At 37.6% G+C, this 20,954-nt stretch overlaps 1 protein-coding gene across 6 annotated transcripts in view; it reads right to left on the reverse strand.

Moving 5' to 3' along the window:
• The window catches only part of NALCN (sodium leak channel, non-selective), a 241,574-nt gene that overhangs the window by 205,026 nt on the left and 15,594 nt on the right, over positions 1 to 20,954 (reverse strand). For 5 of the 6 annotated variants that reach the window (XM_032100136.1, XM_032100135.1, XM_032100131.1 and 2 more), the window contains 3 exons: positions 4,963 to 5,046; positions 3,245 to 3,384; positions 2,298 to 2,426 (listed from right to left, as the gene is read on the reverse strand). In XM_032100136.1, the coding sequence (XP_031956027.1) occupies positions 2,298 to 2,426; positions 3,245 to 3,384; positions 4,963 to 5,046 (353 nt within the window). Of the gene's footprint in view, positions 1 to 2,297; positions 2,427 to 3,244; positions 3,385 to 4,962; positions 5,047 to 20,954 lie in introns of those variants that run through there. The other variant, XM_032100138.1, reaches the window with a different exon arrangement.

Genomic DNA, 20,954 nt, shown 5'->3' on the forward strand with positions numbered 1-20,954 from the left:
CTCCACAATATATCACGGTGAATATTACAGACAAGAAGAGGAAATCAGTATTTTCAGAGTAGGAATGAGCAGTATGCCAAAACTGAGGTATACATTCACATGTCAAGAAACAAAGAAGAAAGTATGTTGTTCTTTGGATGAGCACCATTCATCAGAATAAATGGGGGAACACTTTCAGGGAAAAAAGTGGTGTGCAATGTAACTGTAGTCATCATACACAATCACAGGAACCATTTAAAATTATAACTCTGGTTTGGAGATAGCAAAAGTGATTAACTGCTTGCTGAGGGTGCCAATCCCAGGTACCTTAGAAGTAACTTAAATTAGATTACTAATATTTATACAGCTAAAACCATATATACTTGATGATATTGAAAAAAAAAAGGAGTTAATGCTAGATGTTCAAACCTCAAGTCTAAAATTCCCTTAGTTCTGCATACTTGACTTTTCCAACTTTAACCCTATTTAGGCAGGTTTTAAATTTTATTTTATACACTGGACATTTGTCCCTTCTAACATTTTCCTGTAATCCAGCCTTTCAAAAACCTAAAATTGAGGGGTTTCTGTATACCTTTTTTTTTTTTTTTATAATAATAATAATAATGCCTTATTCAGAGAGCAACCCAAGACATGCACAAAAATTAGCCAAAATATTTATGGCCAGCCTTAAAGTTATAAACTTAAATTTCCATATGGCAAACATCATTATGTCACATTTCATCTTCTTCTGCTGATTTTAAGGAACAGTTATATTCAGTGACACAAGCAAGTACCTGATGCGCAATCTTTCCTGCATTGTGTATTCCATTTCTTGTTCTTCCAAAGAACATTCTTTAACTCACAGAATTACAGACCTTCTCATTACCACAAGCAAATTTTTTACAAAGAATCTTTTTCCCCATGTCTACAGGAAACTGTCAAAACATCTGTCCTATAAAGATTTTCTCTTAAAAAAGAGAGGAAAAGTTAGAATGAAAGAACTTATGTGCATGAAATATATGAAGATCAGCTCCATATTTTACTACATTATTGATTACATAATTGAGAAAATGCCCCAAAGCAATTTTTTTTAATTCAACAAAACATCATATTTTGGTATTTGGTATACCGTATTCTCAAATAATTTTATAAACATTTTTGTATCTGCTGCTTCTGATTTTATACTTGATAGTTTTTAGTTCTAGTTTAGAAAAAGCTTTAACACAGTTTTGCAATGATCAGATATTTTATTCAGCTCAGTAGCAGATTAATTGGTGTTTTGCTTTCTTACAATACTTACTCTATTAATTTTACGTTCTGACAAATTCAATACAGGAATAAAAGGATCCAATTTGACTAAAACAAAGGCCACAACTCCAGAGCCAACATCTCCCTATGCAAAGGAACAGGGACCAAACAAAGAAATAGATGCAATAGCCTCTCACAATGTAATGGTAGTCAAGGACACAGTCAAGCCCCCAATTCAACAGGACAGGTAAGCATGTTATCTGTGATTTTATGAGCCATCTCAGTGACTCAAGAGGCTATATTGTACTTTCGAGGTAATCTTGTGGTTAAGTACATGTCGAATCAAGAATGTGACGTATACCCGATTACCAGTGTAAAATATTGATCATCGGTATTTTGCCAAGGCTGGGAAAAAAGGATCTTTGAACTGTAGCATCAGGTCCCAGAGAACTCTTATTTCTGAAAGGGCCTGAGATACTGGAAGAGGTTGCCCAGAGAGGTGGTAGATGCCCCATCCCTGGAAACATGCAAGGTCAGGTTAGACAGGGGCTCTGAGTAACATGATCTACTTGAAGATGTCCCTGCTCATTGCAGGGAGGTTGGACTAGATGACCTTTAAAGGTCCCCTCCAGCCCAAACTACTCTGTGATTCTACGATTCTACGGGTTCTTTAGGTCTGGCCCCATATAAAGACATTCTAGGAAAAGACAGAAGAGTGCAAAAGCTGATGAATCATCAGTGACCCAGATCAGCCACCAGTGGCAATGCTCTTCTTAAAAATCCCTTATGCTTTCCTGCTCTCTCACCTCCCTGCCCCACCCAATATACACAGTCACTCAGTCCCGTAAGTCAGACTACAGCCAAGTGCCACAAATTGTAATCTCTCTGTCACGGTTAGAATTTGTATTTTTCATAATTCTTACTATTTTTGTTTCCCCAATTTGCATTAGTGTATTTTGCTGGACTGCTTTTAATCTATTAAGTCCATTTTACATCTACTGATGCCAACTAAAATAAAACATATGCAAAGAAAGAACAGGCCCACATCATGCCTACACAGGTGAACTCACCCTGGCTGTGTGTCGTCAGTCACACAATGGTATGTAAAAGTTCCAAACATCTGCACTCCCAGGATCCCATACAGGAGAAGAAAGAACAGAAGGAAAATTGAAACGCTCCATATTTGCTCTCCAGAACGCCTGGCAAAAAGATAAACAGGTCACTGAAAGCACAGGCAATGTGAAGTCTCCTCTGAAAAGCTCTAAAATAGAAAATATGCTCATGCAAAGAGAGCAGTATTTCATGCTGCAGAAAATTTGTCCTTAAAACTGTTCTCTCGCTCTGTGCACAAACAGAAAAGGGGGCTGTGATTTTTTCTAAACCCTTAAGTTAGGGTAATTAAACCACCTGAAAACGGCAAAGGGTGGAACAAAAATACCCAAATAAAACGCATAAAATCTAGCTTCTGTAAAATACTATTTAACAACTTATACAGACAAGATATGGTAATGAAATAAACTTGATAGTGAATAAAGACCAAAAAACTCTTTCACTTTACCATGACATGTTTTTTGCCATTACATGCTGTACCAAACACACTTACATGTGTTTGCATCTCTGTATACACACCAATACATGCACAATCATAACTGGAATGGTTAGAGCATGTGCTCATGTACTGTTATTTACAAATATTATCCTACTAAGGGTATTCACCTTGATTATTAAATGGCCATATTAATGGAACAGAATTTACTACCATTGGTTGAAAATTGCTGGCTACAGTTACTAGCAAAATTTGTTAAAATTTATTTAATATTTGAAAGTTCAGATCATTTTCTATAAAACCTGATGATTCCTTAAATATGGAAAATAGCAAGAATTTTTTGGCCAGAACTAAAACTCAGGAGGGAAAATGCCCATTAAGCATGAAGGGTCACTGACTGACTACATAGTCAGTCTTCTAAGTCAAAACTGAAATAAGCTCTGTTATTTTTCAGAAAACTGCCTTACTTACTTCAAGATATTTGTTATCCTAGTTCTTGGCAGCTCAAAACGAAAATATATCCGGAACGCTCGAATCATAATGAGCGGTCGTGGAATCCGTAACATGCCCCAAGGTGACATTTGGTCAACTATTTCAGCTATTTCAAACACCTACAAAGAAAAGAATCAGTAGTTTGTCTTGATGACCCTGTCCTGCACCCATGCTCATTTATAGAGCTTTAGAAGTATTAATACTATACATGTTTTTTGTTTTCATTTTCAATCTTTTCTTAGTTTATTTTATAGTTTATGTGTACCATATTTTTTTAAAAGAAAAGTTTTTGTAAATACTTCAATCCACTTCTAAATTACCCTCATGAAATTAACAAAATATAAGCTGCTCATGTTCATAGTGTCTGAGTCTCAAACAGCTCAAGAAGACCGTGCAAGCTTGTGCCATCTGCCTGTTTCTGTGCTAGTCCTACCCCAAACGTTTCCCACAATGTTGTTAAAAGTTATTAATATCTATTTCCAAATACGAAAATCAGTATCTGTTAATGTTGTACAGCACTAAGGTTTTTACTATTATATAAAAGTACATGTACACAGATTGCCTAATGAGTTGCAACATGATTATAAATTCTCCATTTAATTCCAAGTGCATGATAAAACTGTACATCATCTTCTCCTAGACTCCACTTACAACATAAATTTCAGCCAAGGCACAGAACAGGGAACCATTTTCTCAGTACACTGACAGGTTATGCACTCCATAAAGAGTATTTAGCTGAATGATTGGGTGCAAATGTCTTGTTTTAATCCTTGTCTCTCACTCTTGGAGAGTAACTGCTTGATTTAATGTTTGCTCAAAGTACTAAGAAAATGGAAGGGGAACCTGGCAATGCATGAACTGGGTAATGTGCGGTGCTTATCTGTATGATCAAACTTCATTCTGCACGTGTACAAGGTGTACCAAAGTCTCCCCTGTGTAAAAAGCAGAAAATTACAATGTGTCTTAAATTTGTAAGAAATGTGTAAGTGCCGAACAGCAATCACTAGAGAACTTTTACAATCCTTATGCTACTTTAAGCTCAGTGTCAGAGTTTTCAACCTGTTCTTACCCAGAAAACCAGGTACAGTTAAGGACTGATTGATTTGTAGGACAAAATTTGACCTACACCTTAACACTGTAATTTTTTTGCAAAATGTCCAAGTTCCCTTCTTTATAAAAATTTATCAAACTGTTTCCAAATGTATTTTTTTTTCATCATGCTTTAATATGAATTTTGGAAAATGCTTTTTAGGTGTGAGTGATATTGCATGAAATCACTCCACTCACTATATCATTACACTTACAGAATGGCAAACATCTACCATTGGAATAATTCTTCTAGGTGCCTGACCTAGTCACCATGGCATCCTGCTAGACTCACTGGAAGGAAATGAGCACAACTGTCATGTGGAGTAAGAGAGAAATGTCTCTCTGAAGATCCTCTTTCTCCTTCTGACTGCACAGGGTTTATGTTAACAAACTTCATTTTAAATAAGAAAAAATAATCAAGATAAAGTCTACTACTAATGTAGATATGCTGCAATGTGCAATTATAAACCTGTTTAATTCAGCACGGTTTTTTAAAAACAATTTGATCCATGTACAACTCTACTTCCACAACTCACATTTATTTGGTTGTGCCATGTATTTTTCACAATTAAGGAACTATTCATTGTAAAAGGAAGTGAAATGATTACCTGTAAAACCAGTGACACCCAAAGACAAAAGACCATGAATCCATCAAACACACACCAACGATCCTTTATGTAGGAGCTATCACCCTACAAGAAAGGAATGCTAAGAGGTTAATTTTTGTTTACTGTCAGAATTTACAAATATCATAAGCAAGAGCTCTTGGAAGGAGAAGAAGAAGTCTTCCCTGTGTATTTTTAAGAGGTCACTTTTGAAAGACTCCAAAAGCCTAGTATCTGGATTAGAATATGCTAGAAGCACATATACACATCTTGTGGATGAATAAATACTAACTTCATTCTTGTGCAATAATTCTAAGTTTGTTTCAAAAAGAACTTACAAAGACTTTGCTGTAAATCAAAAAACACACAAAATGAACTCTGTACTTTTCCGTTGTATTGCCCGTTACAAAATACTTACACAGGAAGGTAAGTGTAAAATGCTAGCAATCTAGCAATCTGTTGTGCCATTCAATTATTTGAATACTGTTGAACAGCTTCAATTAAATCAGTATCATTTTACACCCATTTTTTCATAAGTTTTCAGTCATTTTCCATGCTCTGGAGAAGCCTTGCTATTTCAAAAACACTTGATAGTAACCACTGTAACAACATCAGAGCATGGTTTTGTGTCAGTCCAATCCAGAGATCACTCCTAAAAGGCAGCGTAGAGAATTCTGCATCCAAGCTCAGTTTCCTTTATACAACACTATTCTCAGCCTCTGTTCCAGTTTGCATGCTTCAATATCCTCATGTTTCACACCATTCCTGACAACATGTGACACAGGCCCTCTACTGCAAGCTATAAGAACACTTCTTTGTTGGGCTGCTAATGCCAGACACTTCAAACACTGAACTGAAAAATATCTACATTTATTAGATAGATTATGGCTAAGCATTAGATAGTTTTGTGGATCTCGTGGAGCACAGAGGAATTTGGGGAACAAATGCACATATAGAGAGATGAAGCTTGTTGAAAGGGAGACTAGACAAAAAGATGCCTAAAGAAAGTGGATATCCTATTCATGTAGAAACATATGCAGAGACAATGACAATGCATCTCAGGGCACAAAATCACAGCTTTTCAAATGAAGTTTCTCACAACAGATTTAATACAGCCTTCCCTGCCTCATACATTCTTTGGGTCCTCTTCTGTTAAGTGATCTTCCAGGTACATATGACAATGCTTGACATCCACTTTTCACAGGTATAATTGAGGGAAAAAATTATTGTCATGCCTCAAGAGTCTTGAAGCCGTTATTGGACTTGGCCTAATATGTGATTCCTGGCTTTATAAACATTTTTCCGTATCTCAGTTATAATTATTTCAGTATTTGTTTTTAAATGTCTCAGCATTATCATTGATTCTAAAAGCACAGACAAGATGTTTTGTTTTAATCTAATATTTTCAATGACATACACTATCCTAAAAATGATTTATCATTCCTTGCAGTAGGTGACAGCATGATATATTGTGTAAACAGAGACAAAATATGCTTCAAATATTTATTTCTGTTGCTTAAAATTATTCAGGGCAGAAGTGAACTGTTAGCGTATCAGGAAAATACAGTAAGTGATTTTCATATCAGAAATAAAGGACAGAGAATTTCAGCCAAGGATTTTCTAACACCTAAAGATGTTACAGTTCTCAATTCAAGAACTAAGAGGGGGAAGACTGCAAATCAGGGAAGAAACAGAACAGGAACTTTTGCATCATATTTTTTGCCCGTCCTTCCTGAAGAAAGTAGACTTAGTTCCCTGAGTAAACTGAGCTACTCAGTAACTCTTCACTCAGGGCTGAGAGAACTCAGCTATTCAGTTGTTATGTTCAGTACCTGTGAAGCAGAAATATGCTATTTCTCTACAGAGATTAGCTACTCACACTCTGAATCTCTTACTCTGGAGCAAATCTCCAATGAGATTTGTATCAACATGCAACTTGAGTCCTTCAATTGTGGCTCTGAACAAAAATGCTGATTGGTCTTTCTCTTGCTGAAGAACTCCTTGAAAATTACTTTTCTTCTCTTAAGCACCTTTTGTCTAAACAAAAAGTCTTCCCTGAGTTGTTCTGTACAGATCTGAGCATGAACTTGTGCAGGAGTTCCTATATTCACTCCCTTGTGAATAACCCACCAAGTTCTCACTGAAAGCCAAATCTTTTTTTAGAAACTGCTTTTTCTCTCCACAATAGGTATGGTATGATTGAAGCAGCTTTGCTGTTTCCTCCTTACAAAGGAAGATGTCATGACCCTTTCCAGTCTTCTCACCAGTTAGGCTGCTGCACCACCTCACTGCTCTCTCTCACACCAGGCCTGCTTCCACCGCTTCACCCTCCCAGTAAGGGTGGCTTTCAGTGGATCACCCACAGAAACTCAGAGCACCTGAACTACTCAATACTGAAAAAAAGACTACTTTTAGGGGAGGTCCTGGCCCTTTCCACTTTACATGTAGAGAGGCTTTGGCTAAATCCTATTTGCCTTTTTGGCTAAATCCTGTTTGCCTTTTGTCTGGCAGTGGATGTGGTGGGGAATCTTTAATGCTTTCATACTGTGTACTGACATATTGGATGTTAGTTGCTGTTGGAAGCATTCTTAAGGCAGGACCACATTCTGCTTAATGCAAAAATCAGAATATACCTGCTACTTCCATGAAAAATCTAATTCTGGCTAAATACAGGCTAGAACTTACATATTAATAGAAATGAACAGTGAGTTTCATTCACATTTGAAAAAAAATTCTTTGGGCTGAAATACTACACTCATGGTCAATGGCAGCTTGTTCTTAGACTTGGAAAGGAATACGCATAAATGACATTTAAATACCTCTGGTGACATTGTACCTAAAGTAGCTGAAGTATTGCAATGTGTTAACCCCACACCATTTTTTCATTGTGTCTGCTGAAATCTGAGAGTTATTGAGGAAGTTTCATTTGTTATTTTTTTTCTGAATGCACTATTCCAGAACATGAAGGATTAGTACTGTAGACAAGAAGCCTTATGCAGAGACTAATCAAAATATCTTAAAGTCATTAAAGTTGCTGACTTCCTACTGCCTACAGTGGATAGTGGATTCTTGTTGTGCACAGCAAGTCCTGAAAGCTTCTCCAGCAACATGATTTACAGCCTATCTAGACAACAAAATCATTTGCCACTTCTCCAAAATAAAGTACCACAAGGTGCCAGAAGATCCACTTTCTCAATTGTGCTGAGCACATTAAAGATAAAACATCTATTGCCAGTATTAGGTGCCCTGAACAATCATTATACAAGTTCACAGGAAAAAAAAAAAAATTAAGACCTAACACACTGAAAATGTGAGTCAGTACAAAACACAGAGAGAACCACAGACAGAACTAATAACACCTGGGGCAGTCTCTCCATGAGAGCCATTACAGTTTGAGTTGTACCAGAAGGGATGACTAGATGGACTGCAATTCTTTAATAAATGCTTATTTCATTATCAACTCTGCTGAAAACAAAATAGTCTGTGAAATTAACATCCAAATTGCATAAAGCAATCTGCTTAAAGATTGATTATGTCTGCTAATTTTCTCAAGCAATTTCAGTATCTCTGTGGTAAGGTAGATAGCTTAGCTAGATGATAGCATAGACATTCCCTAGGTCATTTCTGCCCTGCTTGTCTCTTAACACCTCAGGAACACCTTGGGATGAACAGCAAATCCCTGCAAATGAACAGCCTCCTCTGCCTCCCTTCTTGCCTTCAGGAATCTCTGTTTCTCTGTCATCCCTGACTACAACCTGTTCTCTCAACCCTTCCCTCCTGCCTCTTTCCAGCTGACTCTGTCTGAAAGCTAAATGAAAGAAGTAATATATCTGCCCTGAAAAATCAGATTTACCATCATTTGGAAAGGACTCCTGTAGTGTTGGCTCTCTCATTAGACCCTTAGTCTCCCACTTTTCCTCACAGTCTCTGATAAACAGGATATCTGAAAGAATGCAAAGAGACCAGCAAGCTCCGTAACAACAAGCTACTGAGCCATTCTGTCATGATCACTGGATCCTACATGCGCTGGTAGTGGTAAATAAAGCAGATCCAAAACTCTGGTACACCCTTCAGATTATCCTGTGGGCTACTTTGTGTAGCTCTACAAACAAGCATTAAAGTGTGGAGGCTGACATTTATGGAGATTTTAGGAGCAACAAAAAAGCACAGGAGGAAATGGAAGGAATAGAGGGAATCAGAATTTGGGAGCATATTTTTTTTTCCTCCAGATGCAATGCTCATTGTAACACAGAAAAAGCAAGCTATAAGAGAGAGCACAGCTGAGTTAGGGAAACCAACCTTCCCTCCCCCACTCCCTGACTCCACACAAACACTGCTTGGCACAGAAGTCTGAGTGGGACACAAAATTAAATCAGAGCTCAAGAGAGCACCTTTCCTAACCTCTCTCTGTCCTTGCATATGCAGATACCTATACACACACAGATGGTATGTATCTCCTACCTGGTCACGGAGTATGCATACATTCCTTATGTTTTTGGCTCAACTTCAAACTTACCCTATTTCCTTAAAAACCCGCAGTTTATAGTCTGCTTAGCAGCAGAACAATATGGACAATCCAGTTCAGACCCCAACCTGACAAATGCTTTCAGTATTTTACTCACACAGTAAAGCCAATGAAGAAATATGGCCCAATCAAGAAGAAAACCTATGTCTGACTTCTGTTCTAAATTCTCCTTTTTCATCCCTCAAAATAAAATTATTTCGCTAATGTCCTCATATGTCAAACCTTAGCAGGAAACAAAGGAAATTGTGAATTGCTTAGTTAGGACCATGCTAATAACTGAAGAAAAGCTGACTTCTTTTAAAATGGGTGATCACCTCTAATTTAGTCCTCTACAACAGTGATAGGATCACTTCAAAATAAACCAACATACATTTTCTTAAAAAGTCTGTATTAGGGGAAAAAAAATAAACAATATATGTGTGTGGGAATGACACAGCTTCTCATTTTCTTTATCATAAAGTATCTTCATTCATAACGAAAGAACTTATTTAAAATATACTCACATAACAGCAATTGATTTGAAAAAGCCAACAGAATTAGAATTTCTGTGTAAAACTTAACTCTGAATGGCTACAATGAGTATAATATCACTTTATCATCACTGAATTAAACAAGTTTAATTTGTGCATTGTACCAAACTGCTCCACCATCAGATGTTTAAGTAGCACATCACATAGTACATAATTTATCTTTTTCCTAACATATACTATAATACTGAGAGGAATCTTGTATTCTATGCTAGAAAAACATTTAAAAAACCATTAGATATTACAGCACAAAACCCAAAATTACTCTGTTTTAATTAATAAAATGAAACACAACCCTTGCTAGTCCTTTGGGTTAGAGAGTGATGCCATACATACTACAGACACACAACACACATAGTTCCAATTGATCATTACAAAAAACTTCCTATAATCACTGCAGAACCACTACTTCATCCTTTGCAAATACTGCAAAAATTTATTTTGAACTGAATTTGTTGAGATTTTCAGATTGTTTTAGGAAACACCAATGATGATACAAGGCTAAAGAACTATTCACTAAAGAACAGTCTCAAACCTGTTTTTAAGGCACACTAGATTTTTATTAATTTATGTAATTAACTACACCAAATTTAGTATTTAATGTTTCATATCATAATGGGAGGGTATTAAGCTATAGTATTCACCATTTCATATGCTGTTTTTAACAGAAAAAACCAAACAACCAAACGCCAAAAAGACTGTAAAGGAAGAAACAATTCTGGCTGTGAAGCAAAACTCAAGACTTTCAGACAGACAAGAAAGGAAATGCTAAAAATCCTATAACAGTGTTTTCTGTAAAAAAATGGGTGGAGGAATTAGTAAGAGTTAAAAACCAGTGTTTTAAACCAAAACTGCTAAGTTAAACAAACAAACAACCCCCACAAAACAAACAAAAAGAAAACAACACAAAAAAACCCCCAAACAAACCCAAACCAGAGACAAGCATCAAAGTGTTGCAGTCACTTCATCAAGTACAAAACTATCGAAGGGAATAACCATTTCCACAGAACAATGGAAAGGAATGCTACAACACACCACCTGTGTCACCCACAACATTGTAGAGCATCTCAGTTCAACTGAGTATCAAGTATTTTGGATTCACCACTATACAGACCCTCCAGGCACACTCTTCATATCTAGTCCATAGAGGAGAGATGCTAATTCCCAACAGAAATATGAGTCCTAAACCCTTGGGAAAGGGAGCTTTGCTGCTGTATCACATTGCTGCTCTCTTGATACACCACCTTACCATTGTAGCTGCGTGACAACATGCCCTGCAGAGATTTTACGGGTTACTGCACTGAAAGCCTAAATTTCATTTCCCACTCCATCTGCTCATTAGCCATCTGTATGCAGTGCCCCAGGTATTGCCTTACTAGCTGACTCAGCTCCCCTGGACATCTAAAGGGTTCAGCAAATCTAAAAGTGGTTGAGCAGGAGGAGGATTAATAGGATTCCCCTACATGGAACTGCACTGACTGTTTCCAGGAAGCGCACAGGAAAAATATCGCCACTGTGAGAATAGTTAAACATCTGATCACGCTGCCCAGAGAAATGCCAACATGTCTTTTGCTAGAAATATTTAAGACTCAGCTTCATAGGACCCTGACTAATCAACTCTGATCCCTGCTTTGAGCAAGAGGTTGGTCCACACCATCTCTTCAGGTTCCTTCCAACCCAGACTGTTCCCTGGTTGTGAGCATCTAAGCCAATCTCCTCCAAATGCCGCTTTCTTGGGCTTGACTCCAGTTCTACATCTAGTTCCACATGCATGGATATCTGCTCATGCTTGGAAGTAAACTGCAGCCCCGCAGAAGTGATGTGAAGCAAACAGTGCTGCGCTTTGTCCAGCAGTATTCTGCCCTTGCCTAGCTCCAGTGTTTATGGTGGATGCAATGGGCAGATTGGGATCCAAATGTTTCAAGGTGAAAGCTTTTACTTTGAAGTATCAAATATTGCCTGGAGGCTGAACAGGGAGATTTGATAGGCAAACAGTTTCATCTAACATGACAAAACTCAGATTTATGATTGACATTAAAAGCTCTCATTCAACAGGAAAAAAAGCCACAATGATGAGGGTTGGAATACATAAGAAGGAGCCACTTTACAGAAAGAGGATTGTATTATTTGGTAATTAGCATTATAAAAAACTGAAGAATACATTTTATACTACCGCGACCAGGAAAAGTTTATTGAAAGAAAAATCCTAGTATAGCTGTAAGAAAGCTGTATTTATATTAGTGGTGGAGAAAACAATACTCTGAAATCCAATTTTACATTCATCTTACTCCCTTAAAAATCCCACACAAATGTCACCATTTTTATGAAAATACAGCTGCACAGGAATGTTCTTATTCCCTTCAACAGGGATTTGGATATCATTAAGATCTGTTTATCTTCATGTCTTGTTTGATCCTCTCAAATTAAGAGAGATGGCATGGGAACAAAATAAAATAAAACAAAATTTTTTAATTATAGCAAACTTCCTGGAAAATGCAAATTTCAATACAGAAAGGTACATTAGGAATGAATTTCCCTCTCTTGCTACCTGAAAACGTAATGTGTTATCCAATATGTTGGTTTCACTGCTTTCCCAGTATATGTGTCATTTTATTCTGATATGAAGTAATACATTAAAAATATCCCTCAATAATAGCTGCTTTCATGAAGAATAACAAGAAAGTAATCCTTGAAAGTGCTATTAGAGAGGAAAAAAAATAACATTACCAAAACATAATTTTTGTTCATCTAATTGGTCTGTATATTGAAAGAGCAATTTCTAGCTACACTATGAAAGTCAGCGTGCAGTATAGTTTTTGTCAGTAACTTTTAGGTTAAATTTTGACCACCATGGTAAGTCACTAAGTATTATATGGACACCTACTTCAATGCATGCCCCAGAATGACTTCTCACTAAAAACTCCCATGACCCCTTGACTGGTTAGAATAAATACCATTTTTATTTTAGAAATACTGCTTATGTACTTTCACCAAGTAATTTAAATGCCCTTGATTTTCTAATATGTTAATGCAAAAATGGTGCAAAAAGCCCCACTGTGTAATATGAGTCATTACTTTCCTGTAATAAACACTCCAATAAAACCAGACACAAGTAACCATAGAAACAGGTGCGTATATTCCAGTGCCATGGTCTCTAACCTTCCCTGGCCCACAGGCAATAACACCCAACTAGCAGCCTGCTGCAGGCGACTTCGAATTTCTTTTCCTCATGATAATCAGTTTTAATTTCTTTAATTTCCTGTGACTGGAAACAGCATCCAAGCATTTTATGAGCAACACAATCCCAGTAGGCTGGGAACAGATGTCCTTACAATGGACGTGGACACTTAGCAAAACAGCAACAAACACAGGAAAAAGGTGAGACAGAAGAATCAACTTTTGTAGACTGTCTTAATTCAGATAATGGATATAAATACTGTTTATATGAAATAATATTTAAAACTAACAATCACAGCTCCAACACTGAAATATTACAGTATTTAAGTTATATTTTAAAACAACTTGAAATAACATATTCTTTCCCAACACAGGATAGCATAGGACCTGCATGTCACATCTACGTTTCCAACACCATTATACATAGTGCAAAATTCCATTTTTGATATATATGTATATATATTGTATGTATTTTAATATATTTCTATATTTGTAAAATAATTTGTCACAAGGATAAGTAATTTTCATCTTATAATCCCAAGACATAGGGTAAAAGAGAAACTCAAATCTTATGACAAATGGTCTTTTTGTGTTTGCTCTGTTAGCTTTTTACTAACACAGGTAAGTAGTTCTCTCTTTCTTTTCCCTACACTCTGTTTAGTCAAAGCATCCCAAAATTTTCTTATCCTTGCCACTAATTCTGCTGGTTATGTCCCTGCCCTCCAGGTCAAGGTTCTCACTTGTTTGTGACTTGCACATCCCAAGACTGAGCTTTCAGCAGAGCTATCGAAAGCACATCAGAGCACGTTATTGCAGGATGACAGGAGCCACATACTCTGTTTTACTAGCCGACCTTTGAAAAGAACACAACTTTCTGATCTTTAACTCATTTATAAACTATGGGTATACAGCATTTCTAAAGTCATGGAGTAAAATTATTTTCAAAATTTCAATCTTCTATTTTCAGTCTGTAATGCAACAGAAACACCCTTGACAAAGTTATCAAAAGCTGGTGAGCCAGTTAACAGTGTTTCACCATAATTCTATTAATATTTCCATCACTTATCAGAAAGATTAAACTACTTTTGTGTTTTCTCCATTCTTGTTTGATGAAGATGGCATATTTAATATTAAAACTACTGAAAAGAAGGCAAAACAGATACTTGTAATAAAGTGCAGTAAACATGAATTCTGTAATTGATAACTCAAGACAAACTTCTGAATTAGGATGATTATGGAAAAAACTCATTTAAGCATAAAATGAGTTAATGCCGTAAGTATTAAAAAAGAATTTAGCATCCCATTGTCTCTATACTTTCTGTAGTCCCCACCTGCCCACTGACAATAAATATACAATGAGTTAGAGAATTGCTGACTGTGAGATACATGCTGGTGAGGTGTTAGCCTGTGTACTTTAAACTTCCCTTTCAGTCAATGAAAAAAAAAAGACCAAATAAATTATCCTTTGAAAGAGTCTACTTTAGACACAAACAACTAATTGCAGACAACTGCAGTCCCTCAAATTAGTGCTGATGAATATTGGGGTTTTTTGCCTATTTTAAGTCTAAAAATCTATTTTTTGCAAGCTCCATTCCCAGTTCTCTCCTCTTGAGCAGACAGACAGCAACTACAGCAACCAAAGCACCTATCAGAAAAATGATGAGGAAATGACGAGGAAAATGTTCTCTCTGAACAGGACAAATGCTGCCTGGAAACACCTGATGTAGGTACAAAAATGCTGTTAGCGAGGATTTTCTTGTTATTTTCTAAGTCCGTGAGAGACTTTTCTCTCTCACAGAAGAGGTAGCAGGGAATGTAAACAACCAAGCCACCTGCAACCTTGAAAAGTCTTGTTTATGGTATAGTAGAAAATATTTTTATAATGGATGTTTTAGGATTTTGGCCAATCACCCCCAAGGGGTGGCTGGTCCTTTGTCCAATTAGACTATGAAGAAAAAAGTCTATAAAGGAGTTTGTAAAATAATTAAATAAATCAATCTTGGCTGCACAATTCCTGCCTGTTGGATCTTCTCTCCTCCTCCTCCCTATGGCTGCGGGACACGGTGATATACCGTAGGAACCAGGCCTGCGGTAATAACCTGACATGCTGGAAGAGACTGATTTCAGTTAACTAAGTAATTTGTTGTCTTTACTACTAGATAGAAGCGGGTGAAACTGATCCCATCTATTTGTGACTGTGTTGGTAGAAGATGAAGCATAGTTTCAGTTCCTGCCTGAATTCACCAAGAACGCAGAAAGCTATTGGTGCAACCATTCACTTCTGCCCCTTGCAGGAGTACTGAAGTCAGTGAAGAGCACACAGCGCTACGGAAATAAGACTCTGACAAATCCACTCACAACTACTTCAGTTAGTACAAAAGTTTTGCTGTGAATGTAATTGATTTAACAATGGGGAAAATGTTAAGGACCATTACCTATGACTTTTTGCAATCTCCTTTGTTAGTTGACATGTGTCACAACTGCACAGAGAAAAAAAAGAGATACTTCTATTGAATTTAGTGCAGTGTTTATGCTGTATAAAAAAACATTCTCATTTTCAGCATTATGTGTCAAAGTGGCTTTTTTAACAGACAGGAGAAGGAACTCTCATGTTTTTTTTACAATGTAGGAGTAGGATAAACCATGCCTTCTTTTCACAACATGATTTTGGCGTAGGTTCTCTCATACCATCGTAACAGTGATGAGAAGCTGCAAGGAGGATGCAGTCTAATGAAGAAAATTTCATATACCTTCACAGTGTCTATGGAATGAAACTATATCCATTCATCTTTAATTCCCTAAAGGCTGAATTATCATCTGAGATAACTGTTACTTGATTCCTTTTTGTTATAGTTTTGGCACATTTTCCTCTTTGGTTATTTTATTATATATAATGTCACCAGTGCAACTGTGCCTAATACAATTTACCTGAAATATTTCTCTATCTCCCCACACAAAAGCCAAAAATAAATACTTCTAATAAAGGTAAAAGATGCCTTTAAAGTAAGGTATCCTTACCTTGATCATACCCATGTGAGATTACCTTCAGAAGATGCATTATTAGAAAGCAGAAGGTATTTTTTCATCCCACTGACTAAACGAAATAAAGTCCTTCTGTCACAGTTAGGATGCCCTCTTTCTTTGAGAAGTCTGATGTTCATCTAATATCACATCTGTTTTAGGCTTTAGAGTCACCCTTCATTTCTCCAATTCCATCTCACCTCCTTTTTCAAGGAGGAGATAATTTTGGAAACTTTCCTTCAGTGAACAGACTTGTGTCAAGCACATACAGTCATGCTCTTAAGTGACATATGAGTGGGCACATCAATGAGAGCTTTGATTCTGAGGGACCGTAAGACTTGTCAGTTCAGTTCCAGGTTGACTCATGAACTATTTTGACAGACCCAAAGAGTAGTTGCTTCATGGTGCTCTCAGAAGCCTGCCAATCAATCAGTAAGTTATGCAGTAGACATAAACTGCATGTAATTTGGAGAGCACTTTAAATTTTATTGATGATAAAGTGAAGGAGATTGATCTGCTTTCATTTGACAGACAATACTTCCTTGATGCAACTGATTCTTGCAAAGCTCTTTCTGACCAAGGAGCATGAAACATGACAGGAATCAGAACCAAAGAGTCACTGAACCCTGTTTACATTCTGGGAACTAAAGAGCATGAGAACAAATCTAGGATCAATCAAAGGAAGTGGAATTCTAAACTGAAAAGATCATGAAAATACCAATGTCAAAATGAATTCAGTAAGCTTTAACTATGCACTGAATTGATTACATTTTTTATTACATTTACTATCACAAGCCATCATTCTTCAATATAGATTTTTTTTTAATTCAATATATAAGATTATTGTTTAGAATGCAAGCATATGTCGTAAGAAACAGATTTGCTATAATTCTGTCTCTGTCTCATATAAAACTTCACAAACCACTCCAAATTCTTACTGCTTGTACATGTATTTTATACAATGCAGCCACTACATACATATACAATGCAGACAACATTAGGCAGACTGTCCTAGAATGTTTATAAGGTATCTTAATCAGTATGAAATTACAGTCTGAATTTAATTCTTTCAGATACAAGTTTCAAAGTAAAGACAGATGTATTAATAGTATTAGTTCACTTGTTCATGACGTGACAATAGCTGCATGGGCAGCCCAAATTTTGGATAGATTTTACTAACACAGCAACAATAACACAGAAGGAAACATGAATAATAAAAGACACATCACCCATGGCAACATTTCCTTCTGGGACAACAAACTCTTGGATGGAGGCATTGGTTTCTTTTGTCACTTAGTTTACCCAGGGAAAAGGGAAACATTTTACAGACAAAAGGCTAGCAGTTTAGAAAGTACTGTTCTTTCCTAAAAACCCCTTGAAATCAAATGAAGTATATATTTCATTTGTCCTCAGAAGGTGTTAATTAGACATGACTTAACATTTTCAAAACCTTCTTAGCTCTATACTTGCATTGTTATTAATTGGGACTTTAGTGAATGGTGCCTAACTTCTCCATAAATTAGGTTTCTTGCTGGACTGTAATTTTGCATTAGTCATGGTTCAAAGGTTTATTAGCATTTCAATTCCTAAAGCATTTACAGAAATACTGATTCATGGTAAAATTCATTAGAACCATATGGCAGTGCATTCATTGGTACTACACTCACTAAAAGTCTTGAATGCATTTAAATTAGGAGACTTCAGTAATGAACTGCCTTATATAAAAATGTTTCATATACAAACATCTTTAATAAATGCCAATAGGTTTCTAAACAGTGCCTTATTTACTTCATTTGTCACTATCTTTGGCAGCCCATGGATCAATATGTTCTTGGAAAAACTATAATATTAAACTAATATTTTCCCTAGAATCAATAATCCAAAGAATAAGTCAAATACTTCACTAAAAAGGATTATTCATTGAACAGCATTGAAAGAAACATGGAAAATTTTGATTAGCCATTAGGAGAAAGATTTTTTGCATAAGGTTGGTCAAGCACTGGAATAGGCTGTTTAGAGAGCTTGTGGAATCTTCATCCTTGGAGGAGTCTGAGAATCATCTGGACAACACAAGCCATGGGCAATGTTACCTAACTGGACCAGCTTTGGGCAGCAGATCAGACCAGATGACCTCTGGAGGTCCCTTACATCTAAGTTATTCTATGATTCCTTGAATGGCACCAAAGAAGGCACTTCATTTCAGTGTAATTATATTCACTGATGAATGCTACAAGACATTAAGTTTTAAGCAAATCCTCAGCTGTTAAAATAATGATAAATGCAGCCATTTTCTGCTTAAACTATCTTTGAGTAACAGTGGTTATGTCTAATCTATTTTACTGTATTTTTATCAGATAAATGAAGAGCAAAACGTCAGTGCGTGAAAGAAACAATCTGTGTTGTTATCTATGCATGTATAAAATGAATCGAGGCAATGGGACCAGCTCCAGACAGCTATTAATTCTGTGTGCCCAGACTCATCAGACATGCTTCAAAGACAAGCTCATCATATGACAATCAGAGATAAGTTCACCCTGTGCAGAGCAGCTAAGGACTCCAGGTCTGTCGAGTCCAGAGAAAAGGAGGCTGAGGGGTAACCTCGTTGCTCTCTACAGCTTCCTGAAGGGGGGAAGTGGAGAATGAGGTGCTGACTTCCCTGGTACCTTGTGATACGACGTGTGGGAATGGTTCAAAACTGTGTCACAGAAGTGACTGGTAATTAGGAAGCATCTAGAGGGTGGTTAAACACTGGAACAGGCTTCCTAGAGAGGTGGTTGATTTCCAAACCCTGTGTTTAAGAGGCATTTGGACAATGTACTTAGTAAAACACTTTAAGTTTTGGTCAGCGCTGAATCGGTCAGGCAGTTGGACTAGATTATGGTTGTAGTTCCCCTCCAATGGTCCCTTCAAACTAATTCTATTCTATTCTATTCTATTCTATTCTATTCTATTCTATTCTATTCCATTCCATTCCATTCCATTCCATTCCATTCCATCCCAGAATCACAGAATAAGCTGAGTTGGAAGGGACCCATAAGGATCATTGAGTCCAATTCCCAACCCTGTACAGAACGGCCCCAAGAGTCACACCCTGTGCCTGAGAGCATTGTCCAAATACTTCTTGAACTCTGTCAGGCTGGTGCTGTCACCACTTCCCTGGGGAGGCTGTTCCAGTGCCCAGCCACCCTCTGGGTGATAATATCCAACCTAAGCCACCCCTGACACCACTTCAGGTCATTCCCTTGGGACCTGTCGCTGGTCACCAGAGAGAAGAGATCAGTGCCTGCCCCTCCTCCTCCCCTCATGAAGAAGTTGTAACTGCAATGAGGTCTTCCCTCAGTCTCCTCCAGGCTGAGCACACCAGGTGACCTCAACCACTCCTCATACCAAAAGGCCCTTCACCACCTTTGGACACCCTGATAGTTTAATATCTTTCCTATATTGTGGCACTCAAAACTGCTGACTCATATTTGGCTTTCTGTAGACCTGGACTCCCAGGTCCCCTTCCATGGCACTGCTTTCCAGCATCTCACTCCCCAGTCTGTCCATACATCCAGGCTTGCCCAATCCCAGGTGCAGAATCCAGCACTTTTCGCTTGTTGAACTTCATACGGTTGGTGATTGCCCAGCCCTCTGATTTGTCAAGGTCTCTCTGCAGGGCCTCCCTGCCTTTGAGGGAGTCAACAGCTCCTCCCAGTTTTGTAGTGCCTGTGAACTTGCTCAGTATCCCTTCCAGTCCTGTGTCCAAGTCATTTATGAAGATGTTGAAGAGCACAGGGGTAAGGATGGAGCCCTGCGGAACCCCACCAGTCACAGGTCCCCAGTCTGATGTCACCCCGTTCACTGTAACCATTTGTGCCTGACTCATGAGACAGTTGTTCACCTATCACATGATCTGTTTGTCCAGCTGTGTACTGGACCTTTTGTCCAGAAAGATCCTGTGAGAGACAGTATTGAAAGCTTTACTGAAATCCAAAATGATTACATCCACTGCCTTCCCTTTATCAACTAGGTGGGTTACCTTGTCATAAAAGGAAATCAGATTTGATAAGCAGGACTTTCCCCTCATGAAGCCATGCTGGCATTGTCTTTCAGGTGTTTTTCAATACCTCCCAGAATAATCTTCTCCATAACTTTACCAGACACTCAAGTGAGATTGACAGGCCTGTAATTTCTGGGGTGCTCCCTCTTGCCCTTATTGAAAACTGGGACAATGTTCTCCAGCTTCCAGACAGCTGGGACATCTCCAGATTACCAAGACCACTCAAAAATTGAGAGAGGTTTTGTGGTGACATCAGCAGCTCTTTGAGGATTTTTGGATATATCCCATCAGGCCCCATAGATCTGTAGAAATCCAGCTGAAGCAGCAGATCCTGCACATTTTCAGGGCCAACTGGGAGTTGATCATTCCTGCAGTCAAGGTCCTCCAGTTCAAAAGCTGAGATCCCCTTGGTCCATTATCCATGCTGAACACAGAGGCAAAAAATGTGTTAAACACCTCTGCCTTGTCCATGTCCCTGTTTGTAAGGTGACCATTCTCATCCTGTTAAGGGCTGACATTATTCTTACACTGCTTATTCCCATTAATATACTTGAAAAAACTCTTTATATCGTCCCCCACAGTTCTGGCAAGTTTAACTCCAGATGAGCTTAGCCCCATGAGTTCTCTTCCTACAATGGCAAGCAGCATCTTCCCATCTTCCCATGTCACCTGATCTTGCTTCCACTGGGCATACATCTTTCTT

Source organism: Corvus moneduloides, chromosome 2 (assembly GCF_009650955.1).
Source record: "Corvus moneduloides isolate bCorMon1 chromosome 2, bCorMon1.pri, whole genome shotgun sequence".
NCBI classification, from domain to species: Eukaryota; Metazoa; Chordata; class Aves; order Passeriformes; family Corvidae; genus Corvus; species Corvus moneduloides.